The sequence below is a fragment of the Apteryx rowi genome, unplaced genomic scaffold (genome assembly GCF_003343035.1).
Source record: "Apteryx rowi isolate R43461 unplaced genomic scaffold, aptRow1 scaffold_253, whole genome shotgun sequence".
Lineage (NCBI taxonomy): Eukaryota > Metazoa > Chordata > Aves > Apterygiformes > Apterygidae > Apteryx > Apteryx rowi.
In genome coordinates this window covers 278,521-302,128 of record NW_020448897.1, presented here as the reverse complement: position 1 = coordinate 302,128, position 23,608 = coordinate 278,521, and the positions used below count along the sequence as shown (strand labels likewise).

Sequence of the window (23,608 nt, the reverse complement as noted above, 5' to 3'; positions counted from 1 at the left end):
TTAGCAGATAGTGAATGTGTTATGTGATAATGTGCTCATTGAATTCAACAGATGTCCTAAAGTAATTCTTTCTGTAGAATCGGCTGTGTAATTTTAGTTAAACAAAATCATAAGTAACCATGAGTCCTTACAGTAAGCTAATAAACATGTTCTAACTTGTAACTTCCTTCTCTCTAGGCAGAACTAGTTAAAGGAAATTTGCAAAGTGTTGGACTAACGCTCCGCCTTGTGCAATCCAAAGAAGATGATGCAGGGCATGTTGTTATTGAAACAGTTACTCCAAACTCTCCTGCAGCAGCTGCTGATCTACAGAGGGGAGATAGACTTCTAGCAATTGGCAGTGAGTAATATGTCAGCTTTTAAAATAATGTGATCTTGCAAAGTGGAAGGATATTTTTGCACACAGTTAGACTTGACTACCTTTCTCAACAATTAAAGATATTTTTGGCTCCCTTAGGGAAAACTAACCTTTGTGTATTTGTGGCCACTTAAGGTTATCATTCACTTGATCCATTTTCTTGCATCTTTATTTACTCTTTGCTAGGCAAAAGCTAAAATAAAGCTGAAGAAACATTTAAATGTAGATATATTTTAATTGCTCTAACAGCAATGCTGTGAGGTTTCCCTACTTGGTTTCTTCTAATGACACTATAAAATCTGCTTAGTTTACGAGGAAAACCATAGTATTTTATATCCTAGATTTGCACGCTCAGCACTGACTTTGAAGTAATAGTTGAGTATGGAACAAGCAGTATAAACGCATTTCTGACAAACAAAGCAACCTTCTGAAACTTTTAGTACTATTTAGAAATTATAATTAATTATAATAGATAATATAATTATATATAATTTTAAAATTATAATTATAGTAGAAATATTAGTATTATTTAGAAATCTAATCTTAGCTTCTCACATTTAAAGATTTTGGCCAAATCTTAACTGGAAGATAGGTGCTGCATTGAAGCAAGAAATCATCTTCAACTTTTTGTGGGGGTGGGTTTTTTATTATTATTTCTGTCGAAATCCCTGGGAATTATAAAGTAGATTGATACGGTTTTGTATTATACAGTTTAAAGTTAGACCAGCTCCAGATGTAACTTGAATACTTCTGTTTTATATGGACCATATGACCAACAAAGAATTAGATCATAATCATAAATCAGAATCAGTCACTGAAACTGGAAATCTTACTACTTTAAACCTGACATTTGGAAGGGATCTACTGGATATTAATATGGGCAGAAGGACAGATAAACCATTAATAGGAACAACAGCCAATAAACTTAGTGAAAGGACCTGATAGGAACCTGATAATGATCATTAAAAAATAATGCAATGTTTTTATTCTACTGGATCTTATGGGACTACATAAAATATTGTGTAGTAGGAATAGTAAGCAGCTTAGCTTAAAGTTATTGGGGCTTGTACACTGTCAAGGGATCATATAATAAAGAAAAAGCTGTGGGAATACTCCTGTACGTTAATAGTGGCTTAGAAATAAATGTAGATAGCATTGACAAAACAGAATGTAAATGAAAATCATTTCAGGGAAAAATGGTAAAGGAAGTTCTGTTAGAATTGCATTGTGAATTTGTATCTAGAGAGATTATCTCCATAATGCTGTTACTAGAGAAAGAAATGCAGCAAGAATTACATAATTATGAGCTAAAGTATCCCGGATATCTCTGCATGTGATAGCCTGTGCATTTCTTCACCAAACATTAGCTGTACAAGTAAGAAGTAAAGTTATTTTAGGTTTGGTTTCGTAAGTCTTTATGATAATATAGGAAGAGTTTATGTCGTAATTTACTATAAAAATAAAACTCCATACATTTATAACATGGATTATTTAATGTGTCTGTTAGGGGTTAGATATCTTTTCTGACCAGAGAGGTTTTACAGACCAGAACTTAAGTTAACAAACATAATGAGTCATCTTGATAAGGCACTGCCTAAATCCGCATTGCACTACTCTTGTGACTTAGAAGGATTTCAGGTTCCTTCAGATAGCCAGTTGATGATTGCCCCAGCACAAGAGAATAGTCATTTTTACATTACCCACTGCATGACTTCATATGGACTATGTGCTTATTAAGATACTTTTAGCTAACACCTAATTTGTTGAATTTAACTCTTAACATAAGTTGGAGCTATTGTCAAATGGCTCTGGAAGTTCAGTGATGAGGCAGACAATTCCGTTTAGCTTCACTATTTAGCCACATTGAGAATGTGACATTGTGCCTATATTTTCCTGTTAACATATTAGAACTCTTTTCTTTGTTAGTCTACTTCTGCTCTTACTATAATAGTGCATATTTTTAGATATTGATCTCTCTTGAATCTGTTGTTAAATGCCTGCTTCTAAAAAGTCCAAATTACAGTAAGATTAATTACAAAGGTTAAAAATGTTGACATCGCATTAGTCTGTTAACATCATATTAATAATGTTAAATCAACATTAGTTTTTAATACTACAGCATTAATGCCAATTGCAATCTAGACTGTGTATGCTGGTTTCTTTTCCAGCTCCTGAAGTGATATATGAATAAAATGGAGAGGATCCAGCTGTTACCTATCAGTTCGTATCTTCCATCATAATTGTTTGATTTCCCCTGTTAGTAGTAGTAATACAATTGTTCACTATTCCAGTTCTGAGGGTTTTTGCTGACTATATTTGGCCATTTATGTAGCTATTGTATTTTCAAATTTACCTTTTTTTGTCTTTTTTTTTTTTTTTTTTTAATAGGTGTTAAAATCACATCAACTGTCCAAGTGTTGAAGCTCATTAGACAGGCTGGGGACAGAGTTTTAGTGTTTTATGAAAGGCCTGTTGGGTATAATCAGCATGGTTCAGCACTGCAGGATGGATTTGGACAATTGGAAGACACCGCTTTTTTGACACAGCCAGAAGATGACCAAGCTAGTATATCAGCTGATGTTGAAAATAAAGATTTTGATTCAGAATTTGAGGACTTAGCATGTGAGTCACCTGATCAAAAAGAAGATATGCCAACAACTCAGAGTCCCAAACGTTCAGCAGTAATATTTTCTACTAAACCACTTGGAACTATATCTCCGATTCTGAATAGAAAATTACTTTTAGGAAACTATCAAACAACATCAAAAACACAACAAAAAGATGGAGCTAAAGTGGCAACACCCAAAACTGCTGAGAGTTCAGATACATCACAGCAATCAGGTAAACAATCACAAGGATCTAGTAATAAGCCTCCAGTACCACCTAGACCACAAAATAAGCCTACTTTGCCTACTAGTGAAACTCAAAATCTGTTAGAGCCTGGAGGTTTATCTTCTGAGAAACCAGAGAGGCCACCTCCACCTACAAATAATGTAGATAAATGTACAGAGAAGGTAGTGAAGAATAATGATCAAATAGAAGACCCAGTGGTATCAAAAGTAATAACAGCACCAAAACAAGATACATTAAAAGATGGAATTTCAGAAAATGCACGTAGTTCTAGAGATAGTGGAGATGATCATCAACCATGGGAATCGCCAGAAATTCCTTATCGAGTCCGGCTAGGTCGATGGCCGAGGACAAGAGCATCCTCTTGTATATTTGAAGTAGAAGGATACCATAAGTACCTTAATGTAGCACTGTGGTGCAGAGACCCTTTCAAAGCAGGTGGTTTTATCTGCTTAGGATATGCAAGCATAAAACTTGAAGAAATTGCTTTAGATTGTATAGCTACATCATCCATGGAATATATTAGAACATTTAAATTGGATGCTCCTACACCTAAAGCAGCAGTCACTAGAACGGCATTGCGGAATTTAACAACGCATAAGGGATTCAATGAAAAATTTTGCTATGGTGATCTAACTTTACACTTTAAATATTTAAAAGAAGGAGAATTAGATGATTCAAATTTTCTGCTAGAGAAAGAAAAGGAATGTCAGTTGGAAGAAGAAGGTCGTGCGGTTCAGAAAGAGGATCCTTATCTGGGACAAATTATTTTTGCTGAGAACAAGCATAACTTTCAAGATACTCAGTTTCAGAATCCAACTTGGTGTGATTATTGCAAAAAGAAAGTTTGGACTAAAGCAGCTTCACAGTGCATGCTCTGTGCTTATGTTTGCCATAAAAAATGTCAAGAAAAGTGTCTAACTGAGACACCCTTTTGTGTAGGAGCTGAAAAGAGACTTGATCGGACTGTGGGAAGTTGTAGAGCAGAAGGACAGGAAGCTTCACAAGCTGTATCCTCTCGTGTTGATTCAGAATCTAAATCTGTTAATAAAACTACAGGTTTGACCAGGCATATCATCAATACAAGCACCCGTTTGTTAAATCTTCGTCAAGTCCCCAAAGCTCGCCTTTCTGAGCAAGGAACAGACATTGTAGAACCTTCGCCAAAGCACACACCAAACACTTCTGATAATGAAAGTAGTGACACTGAAATCAGTGGTCCAAACAGTCCTTCAAAGCGTGCAGCAGGCACAGGGATAAAGTTAGTGAGAAAGGAAGGTGGTCTAGATGACAGTGTCTTCATTGCAGTTAAAGAAATTGGACGTGATCTCTATAGAAGTTTGCCCACAGAGGAGCGATTTCAGAAATTAGAATTCATGTTGGATAAGTTGCAGAATGAAATAGACCAGGAGCTGGAAAATAATAATTCACTCATTAAAGAAGAAAAAGAGACAAATGATGCAAGGAAAAAAGCATTAATTTCTACTGCGCTGGCTAAATCAGGTGAAAGACTGCAGGCCCTTACACTGCTCATGATCCACTACAGAGCTGGCATTGAGGATATAGAATCTTTGGAAAATGCATCATTAGACCGTCAGTCAAGAAGAATGACTAAAGATTCAGAGGAAGCCAATATAGCAGAAGAAATGGATAATGAAGACGTCAGTCTGACAGAGGCTCCAACATTCAACATCATATCAGAAGAACCAGTTGATCCACCTCAATCAGTAGACTGATACTTACATATTTAGCCTTTGCAAAAACGGACTAAAAAGAATACTTTGCACTTAATCATAAACACACAAAAATTAAATTAAAACACTGGTATAATGTACATGACCTGCTTCTCCACAGTTATTTGCCTATGTGAAAGTACAGATAATAATGTTTTTTCTCTAGCTACGGCATCATCATTTTGTTAAAACTGGCTGGTTAAAATTGTGTTAAAACTACATTTTTGGATTTATATTGGAAGTTTATTTTTAATAATTTATTTTTAATTTTTCTAAGTATGTAACCTTACCATTTCACATTAATCTGTGTGGTGTCCTTAGTGTATTACTTGCCCTCTTTTTGAATTTATGCTTTCAAAAGGAGACTGTCAGGATTTTTGAAATGTTTAATTTTCATTGTATGAGGAAAAAGTTACAAGCTTGTTCCATGCCTAAGCTGATGACAGATGCAGAAATTGTCAAGGGACCAGGCTTTAAAACTTTGATCACAGTTATTGTAGGTATTCTGGATAGTTCTGTATTTCTTGCCAAACATATCATGAAAGCAAATAAAGTAATTTTTATTTTTTCTATTATTAATATTTGGTAAAGGTATCATTGCATATCAAGTCATTTGCTTTCCATATTTTTGTTAAATACAAGAACTTTTCACAGTTTGTAATTAACATGAAATGTAGTAATGCTGTGGTAAAAAAAAAAAAAAAAAATTACCTCCTTAAAACTTCGGGATATTGCATCCTGCTTGAATAGTACTATGTATTGAAGCACATACCAGTATCTCTTAATTTAATTGGGAATATTTTTGAGATAAAAGAGGCTGGTTGCCTTCCAGAACATAACTGTGTCTTTAAATATGTTTGTAGTATCTGGTAACCTGATAAAAGAAAACTGTACTTCACAGGATTTAGAGGTTTTATTGCACTCTATGAAAAAGCATATGATGACAATTTAAGATTTCAAACATTTTAACATTTTCCCACAGATTTTATCATTTCAGAAAGCTTAAGTAACACTTTACAAAATAGCTAAACATTATGTTTCTCAACATTTTTGGGTAATCATATATTGGTAAACTGCATTCAGCTTCTCAAATGGGAGAGATGGTCTGAGCAAGAAGACCAGCTTTTCCAGAAAAATGTCCTATAGTGTATATAACATGTTTTTTGGGGGGGTCAAAATAAGTGAGTCCAGTAGAGACAAAGAAGAATTTCAGCCAGCAGCTTTTGAAAAGAATCATCTGGTCTTGTGCTATGTGTGAATTGTGGATCTTAGCATCATGTCGCTATGGCCATTGTTCTTATTTATTTCCTGTAAACATGTCTTTTTCATCTTCTCTGTATAGAAATGAGGTATACAATATCATCTTTATTTGAGGTACCGTTAGATACTGATATTGTTATCACTGGTATCACTGATTGTAGAAAAAATGCCTTTATGGAAGAGGAGTCGAATCTAAGATGGTAAAATAGTTTCTTTAAATTGTGAGGCAGCCTGTAATGTACTTTTCCACAAAATTTGCTTCTCAATTTATTTTGTAATAGGCAAAAAAAGAAGCAATGGTTTTCACAGATGGAGAAACATACTGTACTTCTAAGCAAAACATTACTTCCACTCATGCAACTACTTGCACTTTTTTGTGAGTTCTGGGCAGTTGATAATTATTTAGTTAATGTATGGAAAACACTGTCCATGCTAAAATAGGCGTGTCACACTTCTGAAATTATGCTTCAGCAAATAATCACACAAAACTAGCTTCCCTTATTGACTAAAGTTATTTAACCTATACATGCTTGAGATGCATATTAAGACTTTCCCACTGCATTTTCTCAGTGGCTTACCATTGGTGGTGATCTGCATTAAATCTCCATCAGTGTTTTGCTCTTACGGACTACTACAGAAGTTTTCAAATATATCCAAGTACTTCATTTAAACCCTGGTACACATGAAGGAGCTGTGAAAACAATGCAAATAATGATTTCACAAAAATGCATTCAATGTTTTAAATTTACTTGTGTAATACAGTGGGTATGAAAAGCTGGATATAGTTTTCCTCATATAGTATTGCTAATGATGATTGTAAGAGATAAATGTAGTGCAATATTTTTAAATATACTGAATGGGGAAAGGGTGCAAAATAGTTGTATTTTAGTGATAAGAAGGGAAACACAAAATTCCTATTTGGCATTAATTACAATAAAGGGTAAATCTTGAGGGGAAAATTGTAATACTACATTCCTGATGTAATCTTTGCTTCATGCTTGACTGTAAATAGCTGAAAATAAAGAATACCACAGAAAACAAATATCTTGACTTAGTGATATCTGAATAGGTGGCAGCTACACACATTTACAGAAACTCTGCCTAATATGATTTTGTTGGCTCTTATTTTATCATGAGAACAAGCTTTAATAAAATAGTTTTGCTAAATTATAAACTCTTTTGCACTGTGTTAATATTTTTTAAAAATATTTGTATTGCAGTAGTTTATCATTTAAAGTCACTAAAAGAAAAGTATCTTTGGGAGAAAAAACACATTTTGCATTAAATAAACTTACTGGCTGCTGAATTAATTGAGCTTTATGCATTCTTTGTAATGGATATGCATTTATTTTTATTCTACAAAGTTTAATAGTAGGCATAGATTTCTTTCAGTGGTGACCCCAGTTAATTCTTGGTGTAGCTAGATACTCTTATAAAATGCTAAGAATGGTTTATTTACTTTAAGACCTCCAGGCACTGTACAAATAATACTGCCATTCTATTAATGATGATAGTGACTACAGGTAGAGGTTTGTGAGGGGGAAAAAAATTGTCTAAGAAAAATTCTTCAGACCTGCCCTGGCCTTCAGAAAATATTAACAAGGAAATTAAACAAATCTTTACCATTTACTAGCTTATTTTCATCTAATCAGTTTTTCCTTCTAATTCGCTGTCTTTTCTGAAATTCACAATCAAACACACACGGAAGGTTCCAACTACAGGACTAAGCAGTGTGAGCAAATGAACTGCTAAGTGATTTTGCCACATTTAAAGTGAAAGAGAGAGAGAAAATATACCAAATATGAAAGAACCCAAATGTTTTTCAGGGTTTCCTGTCACTGAAGTTAACCCCTTTTTGCTGACAGTCAGGAAGTACAGTGTTTGATTACTAGCTGATAAAATTCACTTATTCCTCCATGGCACAGAAAATCCGAAATACAGAGCAGCTGCTAGAGTTCTGGTGTTTGGGGAGAAGCAGCGGGGCAGAGACCCCAGCCACGGGTGTCTGCACTACACTCGCTCTGTTTTCCTGTATCGTCTGCTGGACCCAGGGCAGAGCAATAGCACACAGGAGTTAAGACTGTGAATTGCATGGGTCTCCTGAGCAACACACTGAAGTGCTGGTACCCAAGGCCAGAGTAGAAACGTGGCTTCATGTGCAGAAGAGCAATATGATCAATTAATCTGTCCATGGGTCATCTTCTCAAACTCAGTTCTTGTATGTTGTAGAGTAATGTGAGCATTCCTTAACTTTGATTTTTCTTTGAAGTATATAAACGATTTATTGAGTAAGTTGTTCTCTGCCCTTACTTTTTGTTATAAGGTACTATGTTTTGCATTACTTTTACATATATGTTATATATATGTGTGTGTCTATATATATAAATACTAGTGAATTTAAGCAATACAATGGTTAATCAATTGATTAATAACTGAACGTACTGTGTGGTAATTTAGAATTCTAATATTAGCATTTTAGTTTCAAATTTAGTTGGATACCAAATTTGCTACTGACCGAAACTGTTTAAAATTTAACTTCTGTACTAAATATGATGTCTTTTGGGGGGGAATTTTGAGTATCCAAATGATCTACAGTGTTCAAATCTCAAACTAAAGCAAACAAGCCTATTTCAATAAGCACAATGGATACTTATTCAATGGCAGTGAAATATTCAACATACTGCAAAATCTTGGTGTGAACTATATTAATGGTAGTTTGTTTTCAAATAATTCTCTATTTTGAAGGAAGAATTTTCATCTGTTTGTGTTCAAAAGAATGCAATAGAAGATACACTAATATAAAATCTGCTGCTAGGGTAAATGAATTTTCAAATTCACTATAGGGCATATTGCTTGGTCTTTCATACCATTTAATCCTCTTGTGATGTTCTCTCAGAATATTCAGCTTTACTTAAACACTCCAGTCTACACAGAATATACAAATATGTATCCTGGTAGTGCACATTTTCTCCTTCTCCATTTCACAAAATCTAAATCTCAGATCAGCAGTCACATGATAGATTGCTTGCCGTCGTGTTGCTTCAACAAGTTACGCATCTATCACCTGGAGTGAAAATGTTTGTCCTCAATGACAAATTGACTAGATGAGCATGAGAAGTGCTTTCCCAGGAGTTGAAATGTCAGTTAAAATTATCAGCTTCTGGTTCCCGCCCTGCTCCCTGGTATACGGTAAACCACAATGTGTAATGCAGATCATGAGGGGAAGTTTTTTTACTACATTTTATTACAATAGGTCTTGAACTTATTTTAATTACTTTATTTTAATGCAGTTGGAATGCATAATTATTGACAAAGCAATACTTGAAGTTTGATCCACTAGATTTTTTCATTTTTTCTGACCGTAGTATATACACTTTACAAAACTATATGTAAACATAGTATCTATGCTGTAATACATAAAACATCTGCAGTTACATGAAAGAAGGCACATAAAGATTTTAATTTACCAATAAAAACCATACACCACAATAGATAAGGACATTGTGATTTTTTTTTAAATGCTTTCTTTCAGAGTCTGATTTTTCTCAGTGCAGATACAGTCTAATGCAGTGCTTTTTCTGCATTTGTCCCCAAATGTTAAGATATTGGCACAAGCTATTGGTTCTTATTATTTTTAGCAAAATTGATATTTTTACTTCACTTTTGAAAAATAAATATATTTATATATGCAATTTCTAGGCATGCATGCAAATGCGTGTAAAATATTTTCTTGTTCAAACTATTAAAGGCATCAGCTTAGCTGCAGTACTCTGTAGAACTAAAAGCTGTGATACTGCAGCTTTTTTAACTAGTCATTTAAAATGTGTCTAAAATAAAGTTGACATGTTAAAAATAGCCAAAAGATAAAAATATAAACACGTGCCATATCTTTTATGCTGTTCTTACTCCCTTTGAAGGAAAGGAACTGTGTACATTCATACATACCTTTTCACTGTGTGTGTGTGTGTGTGTGACAGACATAGCTGGCCAGTTATTTAAAACTTCATCAGAGAGTATTGAATAATAGCAATACACTCATCTGCAAAATCTTTTCTTTTCCCCAGTGTTTCATGAGTGGTCATGTAGAGCTCATTTTTGAATCAGCAAAGAAGCTACCGCCTTTTATTTTAGTATTTTATGATCCAAAATGGATCACAAAACTCATAGTGATGTTTACACTCTTAATTTCAGTCTTTAGCTCCTGTGAATGTACTTAAAAGGGTACAATTTAAAAGACTGGAAACAGGATAGGTATGTTTTCTTGGAGCTCTGCTTTTTTAAAATTAGATGACTAAATTGGATAATAATTTACTATCAACAGCTCAGTTCTTTCCTATGAGTCTAAAATACAAAATATTGTGTGTCAGTGAGTTAATTTAAAAAAAAAGTTTAAATTCACATTTATACAGACTTATACTACACATTTAATCAAAAATATACTGTGTAATATTTAATAAAATTAAATACACAAAGGTTAACACTCTAGAAATCTGCTATAAAAGCTTTTTTTCCTCCCTATAAGGCGGTTAGTAGTCTGCTTCATAACCATGGGAAATAAATAATTTACCTTTGGTATTTTTTCTTTTACTATTTCACTATTAAAAGTACAGTACAACTAAAACATATTTCTGGATGAGATGTTTCACATGAAACACTGCATTTTGTACACCAAAATACTTTATATGGCTTTTAATGTTATTCATCACTTTCATATTCTTCTTCATCATCACCTATTGGATAGGACTGGATGTTGTTCTGAGTATACATTTTTGTTTTAACAGGACAGTTGTGATCCATGAGTATTGCCTAAAAAAAAAAAAACAGAGCAGGGACATTAGCATTTCTGTTTAATGTTCAGCTGAGGTCTGACTCTTCAGCACGCAGCCATCCAGCTGCATTCACAGATTTAGGGATTCACCTATCTTTTGTGAAAGTAGAAAGAAATTACTAATTTCAGTAAATCAAGTTCATAGGTCTATGTGAGGTGGGATCTTTGCCCTAAAGACATCAACAGCAACTTTCTATTACAGCCACAATGTATATGATGAGGTTTGTGCTCTTTCTGTAATCGATTAAAGGCCACAGACCGGCCCTTTCCTTTTGACTCTTTTTTTCAAAACTAAAATAAACAGTTCACTGACATGAAAGAAGCTACTTTCAGAATGCGAGTGATCTTTGCATTTAAAATTATGTTAGTGGAAGGTGTTACTGCTTAAGCAGTGGGGAGAGAAGATCCTTTCCCTTCAATGATTAGCATGTTGTAAGTGAAACCCTGTCAGTGACAACCTTCCTGATGATGCCACTGTATTCCCCTTTGTAAAACACAGGCACGATTTAAGACTGTAGTGATGAAGACAGCCTGCACTGCTCGCATATTTATACAAAAAATGTTATCAGTCTAATACTGACCTTTTACACATAAAAGGCAGCTAGCATTAAGCTTGTTGTCCCCTCTACAAGATGTGTTCTGTTTGGTTTAATGGCACCATACAGCATCAAAACTAGCTCCAAGAATACCTGGAGAAGCAGTGTATTTTATTTTCTCTTGGGATTTCCTCTGGTCTTTAATCTTTCATGTACCACCCATGGGTGCATACTGAGTATGCACAAGAAGCAATTAAGAAATAAAAGCTGAACATCCTATCCACATGCTTTCAACTATGCTTAGTTTTCACTCATGACCAGCTTTATGCGTTGGTGCTTTACCAACAAGATTAATAGCGTGAAAAGAGAGAGGATCACGGAGATCAGAACGGGGTAGAAGGCATAATCTGTGCATGAATGCTTGAATCCAGCTTTCAATTGCTCTTGGAGCTGACACAAGTTGAAGGCACAAACCAGCTGAGAAGTAGATTTTCTGTCCTGGTTCATACAAAGAATGCTATTTTATCAAATGAAGATACTAGCTAACAAATGTGGTAAAGCGAAGTCCTTTGGTCCAGAATGAGTCATGCAGTTTAACCCTTTACTCTGCTCTCTGCAAATCAGTTGCACCAGGGTCTGTGATTCTTCTTGGTCCTCTCCGGATCACATTCATTAAGCACCCTGCTTTGTCCACATTGCATTCTTCCCTTACTTCTGACTTACTCTTCAAGCCTCAGGCTAAACCTTTGTAACCATTAGTTTTTCCAGACTTCAAGCAATAACACTTCCTTTTGAAAGAACCTTATGCACATGAATCTTCTTTTCTCACAGCTCTTTCTGGGAAAGAACTCGCTCTTATATTGATTTGCCCAAGCCTACTCCTGCCTTTTAAATGGATGTTCCAAAAAGCACCTGCACTTGGCACTGCCTTATGTACAACTGTGGGGAGCATCCATTAAATTTCATATCTCTGGCAAACAACAGCAGCTCCTCATTATTTTTTCCTTTCTGTTCCTTAGCCTTAGTGTGTAAAAAGATCAATGCAGTCTGCAAAGGTCACAACAAAGGATTAGCTGGAATTGCTGGGATTCTGCAATCCAAATATGTGCAAAACTGAAGGCTTCTATCCTCACATATGCTACAACTTCAGCAAGATTCATTTTTCCATTTTTTATTTTTCTATTTATGCCAGTACAAAATGTGAGCAGCATATTGAGTAGTTTCTGTTCTTACCTTTCAGAGATGTGTCATTACATAGTAAGACAACAGCGATACAAAATTACATTTCTTTTCCTACCAATAAACAACCATCAACTACATTTTGGCCCCAAGCCACCTTCTTCAGCCTGAGCAAGGACTGAGCACCATCTGGGCTAGACCTACAGCTGGTGACAGATGTTACAGCAAAGATTTGTACTTGTTTTTCAGGGTTTTCCCAGCTCTGGAATCAGAACACAGATTATTCTACCTACTAATAGAGCTGCATTATAATTCTTTCTGGAGCTTCCTGTCTTCTTGCCAAACAGAGGAAACCTAATGAACAAAGCAATGGATCATCTCCAGCAGTCAGAGGGCTTTTGAACCTGATCCTATACAAATATATGGGAACAGCAGGTCTTGCAATAGGAATGTAGGGGACTGAATAAACGACGTTATTTGAAAGGGCAAATTGAGCTATAAAAATGGAAAAGGAAGAGAGAGGGAAGAACAGTATGGACAGGAGGAGAAATGAAAGAAAATGACAGCTGAAAACAAAGCAGGAGGCTCTTTTAGGGCTATGCAGGCTAGGCAAGCAGTGAAAAACAGGAGAAAGAGTGGACTGTGCATATACAAGCACATTCGTGGAACCTTTGGAGCAGAACTTGTGGACTAAGGAAGCTCCTCACTCCAGGCTGTTGTGGACCTTGGACTTTTACATCAGTCCAGAGAGCAACTGGACAAATTAATGAGGAAGAAGTCCATATAAGTCTATTAATCATGCTGTTACTTTTGACTTCGGAGGTCTCTTAGCCCCTCCTTCCCCCCAAGTTGTTGGAGGTTGAGAAAATTTTAGAGATGTATCACAACAGGTCCACCTGCTCTTATACTCATCCCTTGACACTCACTGTTGGCCACTGTTGACAAGAAGATACTGGGCAATATTGCTGGTTTGGCCGAGTACCATTCCTATGCACCATACAGTGGATAGGGAGGAAAGAGCACTGACTTTTCAAGAAAATCAAATCATAGGCAAAGTTATATTAAAAAAAAAATCAGGAAAAGACCTGTGCTACAGTTAGGATAAGAGAAGTCATTAATTTGTAAAGGCAGTTGATCTGTATGAAGGAATAAGGAAGAGGAAGGAATGGAGCAAAATGTGCTGTGACCATGACCATGACCATGAAGAAAACAGGACGAGGCCCAGAAAGGAATAAATCATGTTAAGTGAGTACTTGGTGAATACAGTTCTGGCACTTGTAGGAAAACAACAGTGCCTTTCATACTGACTCCACCACATTATATATTGTTGCAGATAAATGTCTGCTAGACCCTTATTTATTTGATAATAATCATTGCTCATTTTACTGTAAAAGCTAAAAAAGGACTGACTTTAAAGACATTGCAACAGCGAGAGTACATAATAATGTATGTACTATATATATAGCGAAAAGCTTTTCTTTATACATCTTGGACATACAAAGAGAGGTTTTTCATTCCAAAGGTAATGCATGAGGGTGAAATAAACTGTGCCAGTCCTATTTGTGGGAAGTTAGAGGCCAAGATGCAGAAATAAGTTATTGTTCATTTTCACTGAAAAAAACAAAAGTAAAAAACTTTTTCTTACCATTTTCTCTTCTTTGGCAGGTGGACTTCGAAGGAAAAAGCACAGAGGAGCAAAAAGAATATCCACAATTCCTATAATTGTCATGAGCCATGGAAATCCAATTGCTTTTGCAATAGCACCACCAGCAGAGGGACCTTTTTATAAATAAGAACCTTTTTCTGAATACCGCTCAGACATAAAATTTGTGACATTCACTTTAGACAATAGTAGTTTTATATGCAAAACTCCCACTTTACAAACTGATTTGAGGAATGTAAATACACCTTTGTAATTCTAACATAAACCTTTCCTTGCTCCATGCTCCACATTCACTGAAGGAATTCAAGATCCTCCTCTCTAGGAGCTCCAGTGTGTCTTGGCAGACATCTCCTGAGTGGTGGTGCACCATCTAAGCACAACATCTTGCTACAAAGCTGTGTATCATAAACTCAAGGAGATGGTGGGATGGCATTCCTTTGCAGACAGTTAGGAGAGCAGCCATAGGGTAGTTTCAAATGTTGCAGGGCCTCTTTATTAGGAATATCATATCCCTGTTCAGTGCCTACCTGCTTCAAGCCTCTTACAGCTAATGAAGCTGAGGACAGCATGGTGGCAGAGGGGAACAGATGCCACACATAGTTCCCTGCATCCTTTCCCCCTGCTTCTTACTTCTTGCAGAAAATAACTACACCAGCTCATAAGGCCTATGAATGCCACCGGGATTCACTCCTAGCAACCTCCCTATTTCTCTTTTCATTACTGTCAAGTGCATTATAAGCAGAAAAGGCAAGACTTACCAAATGCAAACCCCATGCAAAAGGCAACATCAGCTATCGCATACACACTGCCATAGACAGACACATGTCGCAGATCTACAAGGTAGCCCATAATTGGCATCATGGAAGAGTCTACCATTCCTGATGGTAAGAGAGGGAAATATATTTCAGGAAACCACTTCCTTTTTTTTTTTTTTTTTGATATCTCTGCCAACTCTGTGCTAAAAAGGGATGCAAGAACAACTAAAAGGACACCTAATCTTAAATCAACAAAGGAAAAGCCCAACCACATACTTAACTGCAAACTTAACAAAGCATGTCAGCTGCTTCACAGCAGCTGTCTATGCAAAGGCTCTTTCCTCACATAACAGCTTTCACTGAGAGGACAGTTACTTTGTACAAACTCACATTTAGTGTAGGCCTAAAAGATTTCATTAGCTCCTAGTCAATCAAAATTATTGGAGTAGTTTTAACTTGTGTCTTCTGAGCCATAAGTCTTTCACTGCTAGCAACAATACAAGACAGCTCTGAGAAAACTGCTGCGATATTCAGGATGCGTAATAGTTCCTTTAACTTCTTTCCTAATTGCAAGTCCCCTGTGCGCAAAGATACCCGCGAACACTTGCTGACGAGCCAAGTGCTAAAAACCAAGCCATGACCCATACTCAAGTCTGGCTGCATGGTCCAACATAAACAAAGTTCACACATATTACTTGAAAAAGGGTACATGCATGTGTACTTAGGCATTCCTATTGGATGAACAAAAATTCAAGAGTGTATTTTTCTCTATGAAAATGTCTATATAAATCTCTTTTTACAGCAGGGAATATTGTGTTTTTTAGACAGTGCATTGCTTTATGTCTGAAAACAAGGTATAATTTTGTGAACCATTTGAAAGATCCATTTAGGTTGATGGAGCAATTCTGGACAGACTTCAGAATCTATCTTGTCTAATAACAGCCTAGATCAAATTACCTTGAGCACTGTCCTTTAAGCCTTCTTGCTTTACCTACCAATTTGGATCACAGCTCAGACGTCACTACTGTATAATCAGAATAGCCTCAAAATCATTGTTCTATGTAACTTTGTATAATATCACTTTTACAAAAGCAACAAACTGTAAAAAGTCATAATAATTTTTCTTACCAATGGCAAATCCAACTCCAAAATTTGGTGCTATGAGCCCATAAATGTTTTTAGCAAATGGTACCTATAAATGAAATTTCAGGAAATTAATTATATCATACTGCACATGCTAACAAGGGTAGCTTTCTTTTTCTCAGATAAATCCTGAGTATTTATGGCACACCTTGTACAGATGTGCAAATTAGAATTTGGTTCCTGTCGTGGACTACAGTTTCAGATAACTGTGCCATTACACCACTGACACACTTACTGTTATGAACAAGAATAAACTGTTAATTGAGCAACAGCTCAAAAAAATGACCATCCTTTTCCTTCAAGAGCTATATCTCCTTCAAAATTCTTGAAGCAATGAAATTTGAAAGCACTCAAAATTGTATTCTGGAACGTATTAACTATACATTGTTTAATAATGTATCATAAGGCAGAAACTTCAGTAAAATCTCATGGGTAAAACACATACTCAAAGATGAACACATGAACATTTAGATGATTTGTTTTACTTACACATAAAATACTTATTCCCACGATTATCATCCCAAGTAAAGCACAAAGCCACCTATCAAAGAAGAAATGTCACTTAGACATTACATTACTGACATTAAGATGTTAAAGAGTGCTTGAATGTTTCAGCATTATGTCTGAAGTACAGAGTTACATAACCAAAGGAGTTCAAAAAACTATTTTTCCAGGTTAATAATTACTACTATACAACAAATTTTAATGACTTCCACTATCAATGAACTGCCCTGGGAAACACTGAAATGGGGCAGGAACAGACTGGAACATTATTAGTATTTTTAAATCAAGCATACCTTCCCATTTTGTGTGCAAGTATCCCAAAAATATTAGTCCCAATAAGATAAGAGATACTAGCTGGAAGAAAAGCAACACCTGAAAAATATGAATAAGATGTTTTATCAGTGGTGATTTAAGTGAAGTGTTAGAAGAAACTAATAAATTCCAGACACTGCAATTTTGATTTGAACGCATCTAGCAGAGTCTTGGTGCATGGCACAAAGAATCAAATATCCGGTATGTTGCAGCCCTTTCATGAAATCTAATGACATTATCTATGAAATGCAGGAGCGATGTGATGCCTTTGAAAAGAGTTTTTCAGCATCAGCTACAAGAACTGGTATTGGAGAGGAGACAGAAAAAAAAAAGAGCAAAAAGTATTTCTAACTACAATAAGCTTTAGGATAGTTCAAGAGAGTTCACTTTTCCCTTCACAAATATTTCTCTGTTACATTGAGCTTATTGAGCATATGCTCAGCATATGCAGCAGGCACAGAACTGTCAGGTAGGTAAATCTCTTCCTGGAGAAAGGAGACAGCAGGGCTGCTGCTGTGACTTTGTGAGCTTGCTCCATGTGAATGCAGTAAGGGCCTGTACTAGAGGCAAGTTTGTAATGCCACAGCATGGTCCTTGGTCAAGTAACTACTGAAGCTGAGCATATATCCATAATGCAAAGGTTAACAAGCCTTAAAAACATAATTTTTAAATGACTTAGCCAATATATTTACAGTAAAAGTTAATTTTTAAGAAATTGGTTATTTGTTTAAATTAAAAAAAACCAATTACCTATGATAACGTGCAGATGAGGAAACCCAACTAAATTTTTTCTGATGCTAGAGTAACCGGACCCTACCCATATGTCCCACATCTACTCTAAAAGAAAGGTTGCTTGGAACAACTGTTTTTGTAGTCTAAAGGTTTCCACAGAAATTGCTGTATGTGAAGTATCTACAGCTGGCTACACAGTGGCCAGAAACTTCTCTGGTTTAAAAACCAATTAAAATCTGTGCTTGAGAGTTCACGCTCTTCCTATCCCTATACATAAATCATACGGCAGAACCAAGCCTGGGGGGAAACATATGAGGAAGCTTCTGCTTTATAAAAGAAATACTAATAGATAGAGCAGAGTGTCACTGCCTCTGCTGTGTTTGCCTGGAGAACGCCAGGGAGAACTATGTAGGCACATACAAGACCATGGGCTGTCTTTGAAAAGATATTGTATAAAACATTTCTGCAAAACAGAAGAAACAGGGCCGCTGTGTTTAATGTTGGATCCCTTGTGGAAAAGAGTAGAGTGGTTTATGTGTCTTGGAAGAAATAATACACAGTATTTTTTGTGTTGTTCCTGTTAAATTTTGCATCTTCCTAAGAAAAATAAAACTGGGAAATTTGCCAAAACCGGGAAAGTCTAACAACTTAATGCTTGCCATGACAGGCCTTCTGTTTGCTCATTTTTTAAATTGGGAATCGGGTAATTCACATTTAGAAAGCTGCCATGACATTATGGTACACAATCAAACAATTTCCTTCAAGTGTATATGCTCCTCATCTTTCACCAAGGCAACATAGATTTTCTCATTTCCTGTCTATCCATCTTCCTTCCTATCTCTCTGATATTCATGAGAAAAAATCTAGAGGTAATTTTCAGCACCACAATATTCTGTGATTAAAATCCTCACGCGTTGTAGTGGTAAGGCTGGGGAAACGTTTTCACCTGTGTAACTGCAGCTGCTTTGGTACTGCTGGGAGCAATCTTCTTATACCAAGTTGTCATGTTACACAGAAGACCTTGAAAACTGCAGAAAATACTGCAAAGACTTGCTAAATAAGACTTATAGTTAGGTGTGTAAGGCAGTGATAAGCTGTGGTATACTGAAGCAGAACTGTAATTTTCTAAATAAGCTTTAAGCACTGTAACACTCACTGATTGAAATCAGGATTCTTTGTACCTTCCTCAAGTCATGTTTCAGACAACTGGACTTCTAAATTGTATAAGATAAAGATTTACTTAAAATCCTGTAGTTCAAGATACAATTTAAGAGGCTTAAAAACTTTAATTAATGCTGTCAAATCAGACAATGCATAATGGAATCAATTACTTATATCATTACGGGGTAAAATTAGTCTTAATTTAAAATGGATATTTTCCTTCTAGGAATCTCTATTCAAATAAGAGATTCGTAAATCTCATTTCCGTTACACCAGTAATATTAAACTCTAGTGTGGGAGATAGATAAGCAATCTGTCTTCTTCTTAGAGAGGTTTAAAATCTCTAGGCTTGTGCATTAATTTTGCTGTATTACAGGCTAGCAATCATTACCACGTACAATGGTACAGCAATACAATAAGGACTGCTATCTACAGCCACTCTAGATCTGAGTTTGCATTTATTAGAACTAAGGTTTGTATTTTCTCTGTGGTGATGCCATGCTTTAACACAATTACTGTTAGTGTTGGGGCTAATCAGGAAATTTGATATTAACTACTTAATGTAGTGCAGGGATATTAGCTTGATGCTAGTTGAACATCATTTTCATCAAGGATATTTTTTTCAAATATCATATGAAATGTCACAGCACAGAACACATAATTAGCTTTATCAAATACATTTTGTGTTTGTAACAGTAATTCTTTCATACAGATTATTAAAACAGTAAACATCAGTCACACTCATAAAGAGTATCAAACTTAGGAGTTGTGATACATAAAGGCCAGGCACCCCGCCATCCAACACAATTCACAATACCCTTTGCGCGCAACGCAGACGTCTGGGCACCTCAGCAAACCATTCACAGACACTAACAGACTGAGAAAAAAAGCTGTAACTTCTGCTTGCTGCTGGAGTTTGACACTTACTGGAAGTTAGTCCCTTTTTCTTGTCTTTTTCCCCTGTTCACCTCAAAGAGAAAGCATTGCCCCAGTTTTGCTCTCTAGTCTAATCTGATACAGGGGACAAATTCCCAGTTTGCGTGTGGACGCTGGTTTTCTGAAAGGGTGTCCTGTTGCAGCTTATAATTTGCTTCAAGTTAAGGCACTGTCACTGCTTTCTGTAGAAACTGCTTTTTTTCATATAAAATACTCAAATATCATATACGGGAGTGAGTGGAACTCAGCCCTCCCATCACTCAGGTAAGCGGCCTAACAACAGCTTGAAAGCATAAGTCTCTGCTTCTTTCTCTCCCCTAATCATTAAATAATTTTGTTAATTTTGAATGGGGCATCTATAACTCCTGAAGTAGGTTCTGCAGGAGGTAGCTGGTAAAACATTTCATTCATGACTCCTCTTGAGGTCTAGGGAGGAGAGAGAAGAATTACACCCAGCCACAGAAATGCAGGTGCTTACTGAATTTTACTGGTAAGCTTAAGTTTAACTTTAAGCTGGAAAAAGCTCTTTATTTGTAACCACTTGCCCCCTGGTGTAGTTCTCTATTCCAAAGGCAAAGAATTTGTGGTCAGAACATCAAATGCTGGTTTCAATTAGAAAATGTCATTCCCTTCAGTAAAAACAGGATTATTCCTTAGAAGTGTCATGAGCTCCGTGGAGAAGTCCCTTATGAATGGGATGACTAAATAACCATTGAGAAGGGTGTAAAATCTTCCAGATTCAAGAGAAAATGCTCCTAAGGCTCCCTTTCTCTCTGGCGGCTACTTAAAAAATAGTCCATGCTTCTTCCACCCTGTTGCTGTGAGCAGCCCTGGATGAGTATGTGTTAGTTTGTGCATGTTCTGTGCCAAACATGCTGAATCCAATGTGGACTTCTGTGATTGCCCACTCCAGGCAATTCATACGAGGAATTGATAAATGATTCCCTGTGGGAAAAAACTCAAACCTCTAACACAAATTGTTTTCTGGTTTTTGAAAATTGACAATGCCCTTTAATCAAATCTTTGCCATTTTCTTGATTGCCACAAAGGCTTTATAAAAAACTTATTTAAAAATAGAACCTGAAATTTGTGCATATTTGCTAATGTCTAAAATGTGGGGCTAGAAATCAAATAAAATTGTGCCACACTTAACCATAAGTCTCCAGTTTGGCAATGTTGCTGCAATGTATGAGTACACGGCACACATGCAGGTATACCACAGTGCCCTGCTGGGCCAGCTCTGCTGCTCAGACTGCCCCAGGGAACTCACTGCCAGATGTGCTGGGGCTCCAAAGGGAGCCCGATAGGACTGGCACTCCGCAGGGACCACACAGCGCTGTGACTGCCTACATCTGTTTCTCCTTGCAGTGCAAGTGTTGCCCCTTATTTGAATCTATATTACAATAATGGTAGTCCCCTATCTATTCCTTTTACAAAAGCATGTATGCAATTGTACCACTATAATATTGACAACTTAAAGACAGTTATAAAAAAATGACTACCCTAAAGCACATAAGGAGATCATTGTTGATGGGACCAGAATAGAGACAGACATTAGGTAAAATATAGTAGAAACAAATAGTGTACTCTACTTTACCAAGTTGCCACTTTCTTGAACACATGGTCTCCATCATCCAGATGGGTAATGCTGGTTCAAGCATAGCAATAGCCATGTTTGCAAAACAGATTGATCCTTAGAACAGGAGAAAAAAAAAGTAGAAATTATTTCTTTTGACTATTAACAAAAAGCTATACAAAGAATGGATGCTTTTACAAAAACATTGAGCTCTTTCCAGTCCTATTTGTTATGTGTCAAATGTTGATTAATGTTAAATAGCAGAAAATGCAAAACCACTTAAGACTAACTTCCTATATATTTCAATTTTCATAGAAATTCTACAATAAAGGTTAAGCTATTTTCATAATGTGGAAGGGAGGGGAACAGAGTCTACAGTGAGCATGATGACATTTAGAAAGTTCATGAGGTCTCACTGTTGTGCAAATGATAAACTAAAACTACAATCCTTTGGTCTTTATCTCTAGTCTCCTGGAGCAAAAACTGAACCCTGTTGTGCAGGAAGCACCAGCTCTGACCCCATTCCTTCATCATTTGAAAATAACTAAGAAGAGACATGGAGGTCTTGATCCAAAGAAAACCCATGAGAGAACCACAAGGATGTCTATCCCCTACAATAGGGAACTTAGTGATGAGATCCCAGAACTAGCAGCAAATAAGTCTGTGCAACTGAGCCTAGCCCTATGAACTTCAAATGCTTCCCAATCCCTTTGAATTTTGGGACCTTTAGTTGTTCAAACGCAAAGCAGTGAAAGTGCTGATTCAATCATGCCTGCTAGCTCAGCTCTGTCAATGCAAAATTTTGTTTCCTGCACTCCACAACCTGCAGATTGAGATTCCAGTGGTTTTATGTCAAGTTCATCTATCCTCAGTAGCGCACTTCAGCTGCAGTGCTGGGATTATTAAATCTCATGGTATTTCTTCTGATTCAAGATGGCTTTCCCACTTCCTCAAAAGAACCTGAAGCAGCTAAAGCCTAATGCAGGGCAACAGGAGGCGTCCCCTCTGCTAATCCTTTACAAAATGACTTTCAAGGGGGTTTGGAAGTCACTTCTAGAACCGACAACCTCAGGCATGTGTTCCCACTTTTCTTTCTAATATTTATAATCTCTGAAATTTAGGAACATATTCAAGACTTACAGTAGTTTACCATCCAAATTTTACTTTTTTAAAAAAGCTTAATTTGTCTGAGGTCAGTGAAATATTATTTCTCTTGGAATAAGTTCCTCCTCATACAGTTCAAAACAAAATGAGCACTGATGTCATTCTTTGTTCAAACCTGTCAGAATATATTAGATGGTGTATCTAAGATTCCTAAAATAAACTTTCAGGTTGGCTCACTCACTCCCTTCCTGGGGCAAGTAGCAACAGTTCAGCACTGCTTTACGCTAATGATGTAATGTTATGTCTAAAGCTAACCTTTCCACTCTGTTGCAGGCTTCCACTAGTAGAGTGTCTATAGGCAACCCTAGTTAAACACCTAGGGGTTTCCCTGTTCCAAACCAAAATCAGCCAAGCTTCAGCAACTTCTCTGATGCCAGAAAACCACTTTAAGCCACACAAAGTGCAGCCAGAGAAAGCAGAGCGATTCTAACAGAGGTGGTTAAGCAGCAAAGATCTTATTCTGCTCTTAATGAACTTCACAAAAGTCCAGAAATGGGTGCGCATGCAGATATGTCTTGTGTCCATTTGTCATTAGGACAGGACATCACCAGAGTTTACCAAACTCAGCCAGTACACCATGACAAATGTGTGTCAGATCTTTAGGATGTACCTCAAGAGAACAATGAGAGCCTAAGATGGTACTCTGCAAACTAAGCGCAAGGCCCAATAGAGACCATACTACCTGACTGAAGCTTCCTCAAAAGACGATGAAATAAATCTTGCCTCTATACTACATGGGGTTGACCTCTCTTAAGAGAGTCATGTCTCAAGGGCATAATTCCTACATTGTTTCTTATTTTAATTAGATTAAATGTTCTGTAAGTGTGACACTGCTATATTCCAGCTGGATTCCATCTCCATGGCTGAGAACCCACTAGGCTTTTGGCACAGTACCATAAATATCAGCAATATTTTCTT

The 23,608-nt window shown here is 36.4% G+C and overlaps 2 protein-coding genes across 2 annotated transcripts in view; one reads left to right on the top strand and one right to left on the bottom strand.

The window, feature by feature from the left end:
- The window catches only part of PDZD8 (PDZ domain containing 8), a 68,367-nt gene extending 60,992 nt beyond the window's left edge, over nt 1–7,375 (top strand). Inside the window, exons 4-5 of the mRNA XM_026067064.1 lie at nt 178–340; nt 2,747–7,375. Coding sequence (XP_025922849.1) covers nt 178–340; nt 2,747–4,944 — 2,361 coding nt within the window. The 3' untranslated portion in view covers nt 4,945–7,375. The remainder of the gene's footprint in view (nt 1–177; nt 341–2,746) is intronic.
- A 3,500-nt stretch (nt 7,376–10,875) lies between these two features.
- Nucleotides 10,876–23,608, bottom strand: part of SLC18A2 (solute carrier family 18 member A2) — a 30,148-nt gene continuing 17,415 nt past the window's right edge. Inside the window, exons 9-15 of the mRNA XM_026067072.1 lie at nt 21,548–21,643; nt 17,103–17,181; nt 16,795–16,846; nt 16,291–16,354; nt 15,166–15,285; nt 14,390–14,523; nt 10,876–11,007 (exon numbers count right to left, since the gene is read on the bottom strand). Coding sequence (XP_025922857.1) covers nt 10,897–11,007; nt 14,390–14,523; nt 15,166–15,285; nt 16,291–16,354; nt 16,795–16,846; nt 17,103–17,181; nt 21,548–21,643 — 656 coding nt within the window. The 3' untranslated portion in view covers nt 10,876–10,896. The remainder of the gene's footprint in view (nt 11,008–14,389; nt 14,524–15,165; nt 15,286–16,290; nt 16,355–16,794; nt 16,847–17,102; nt 17,182–21,547; nt 21,644–23,608) is intronic.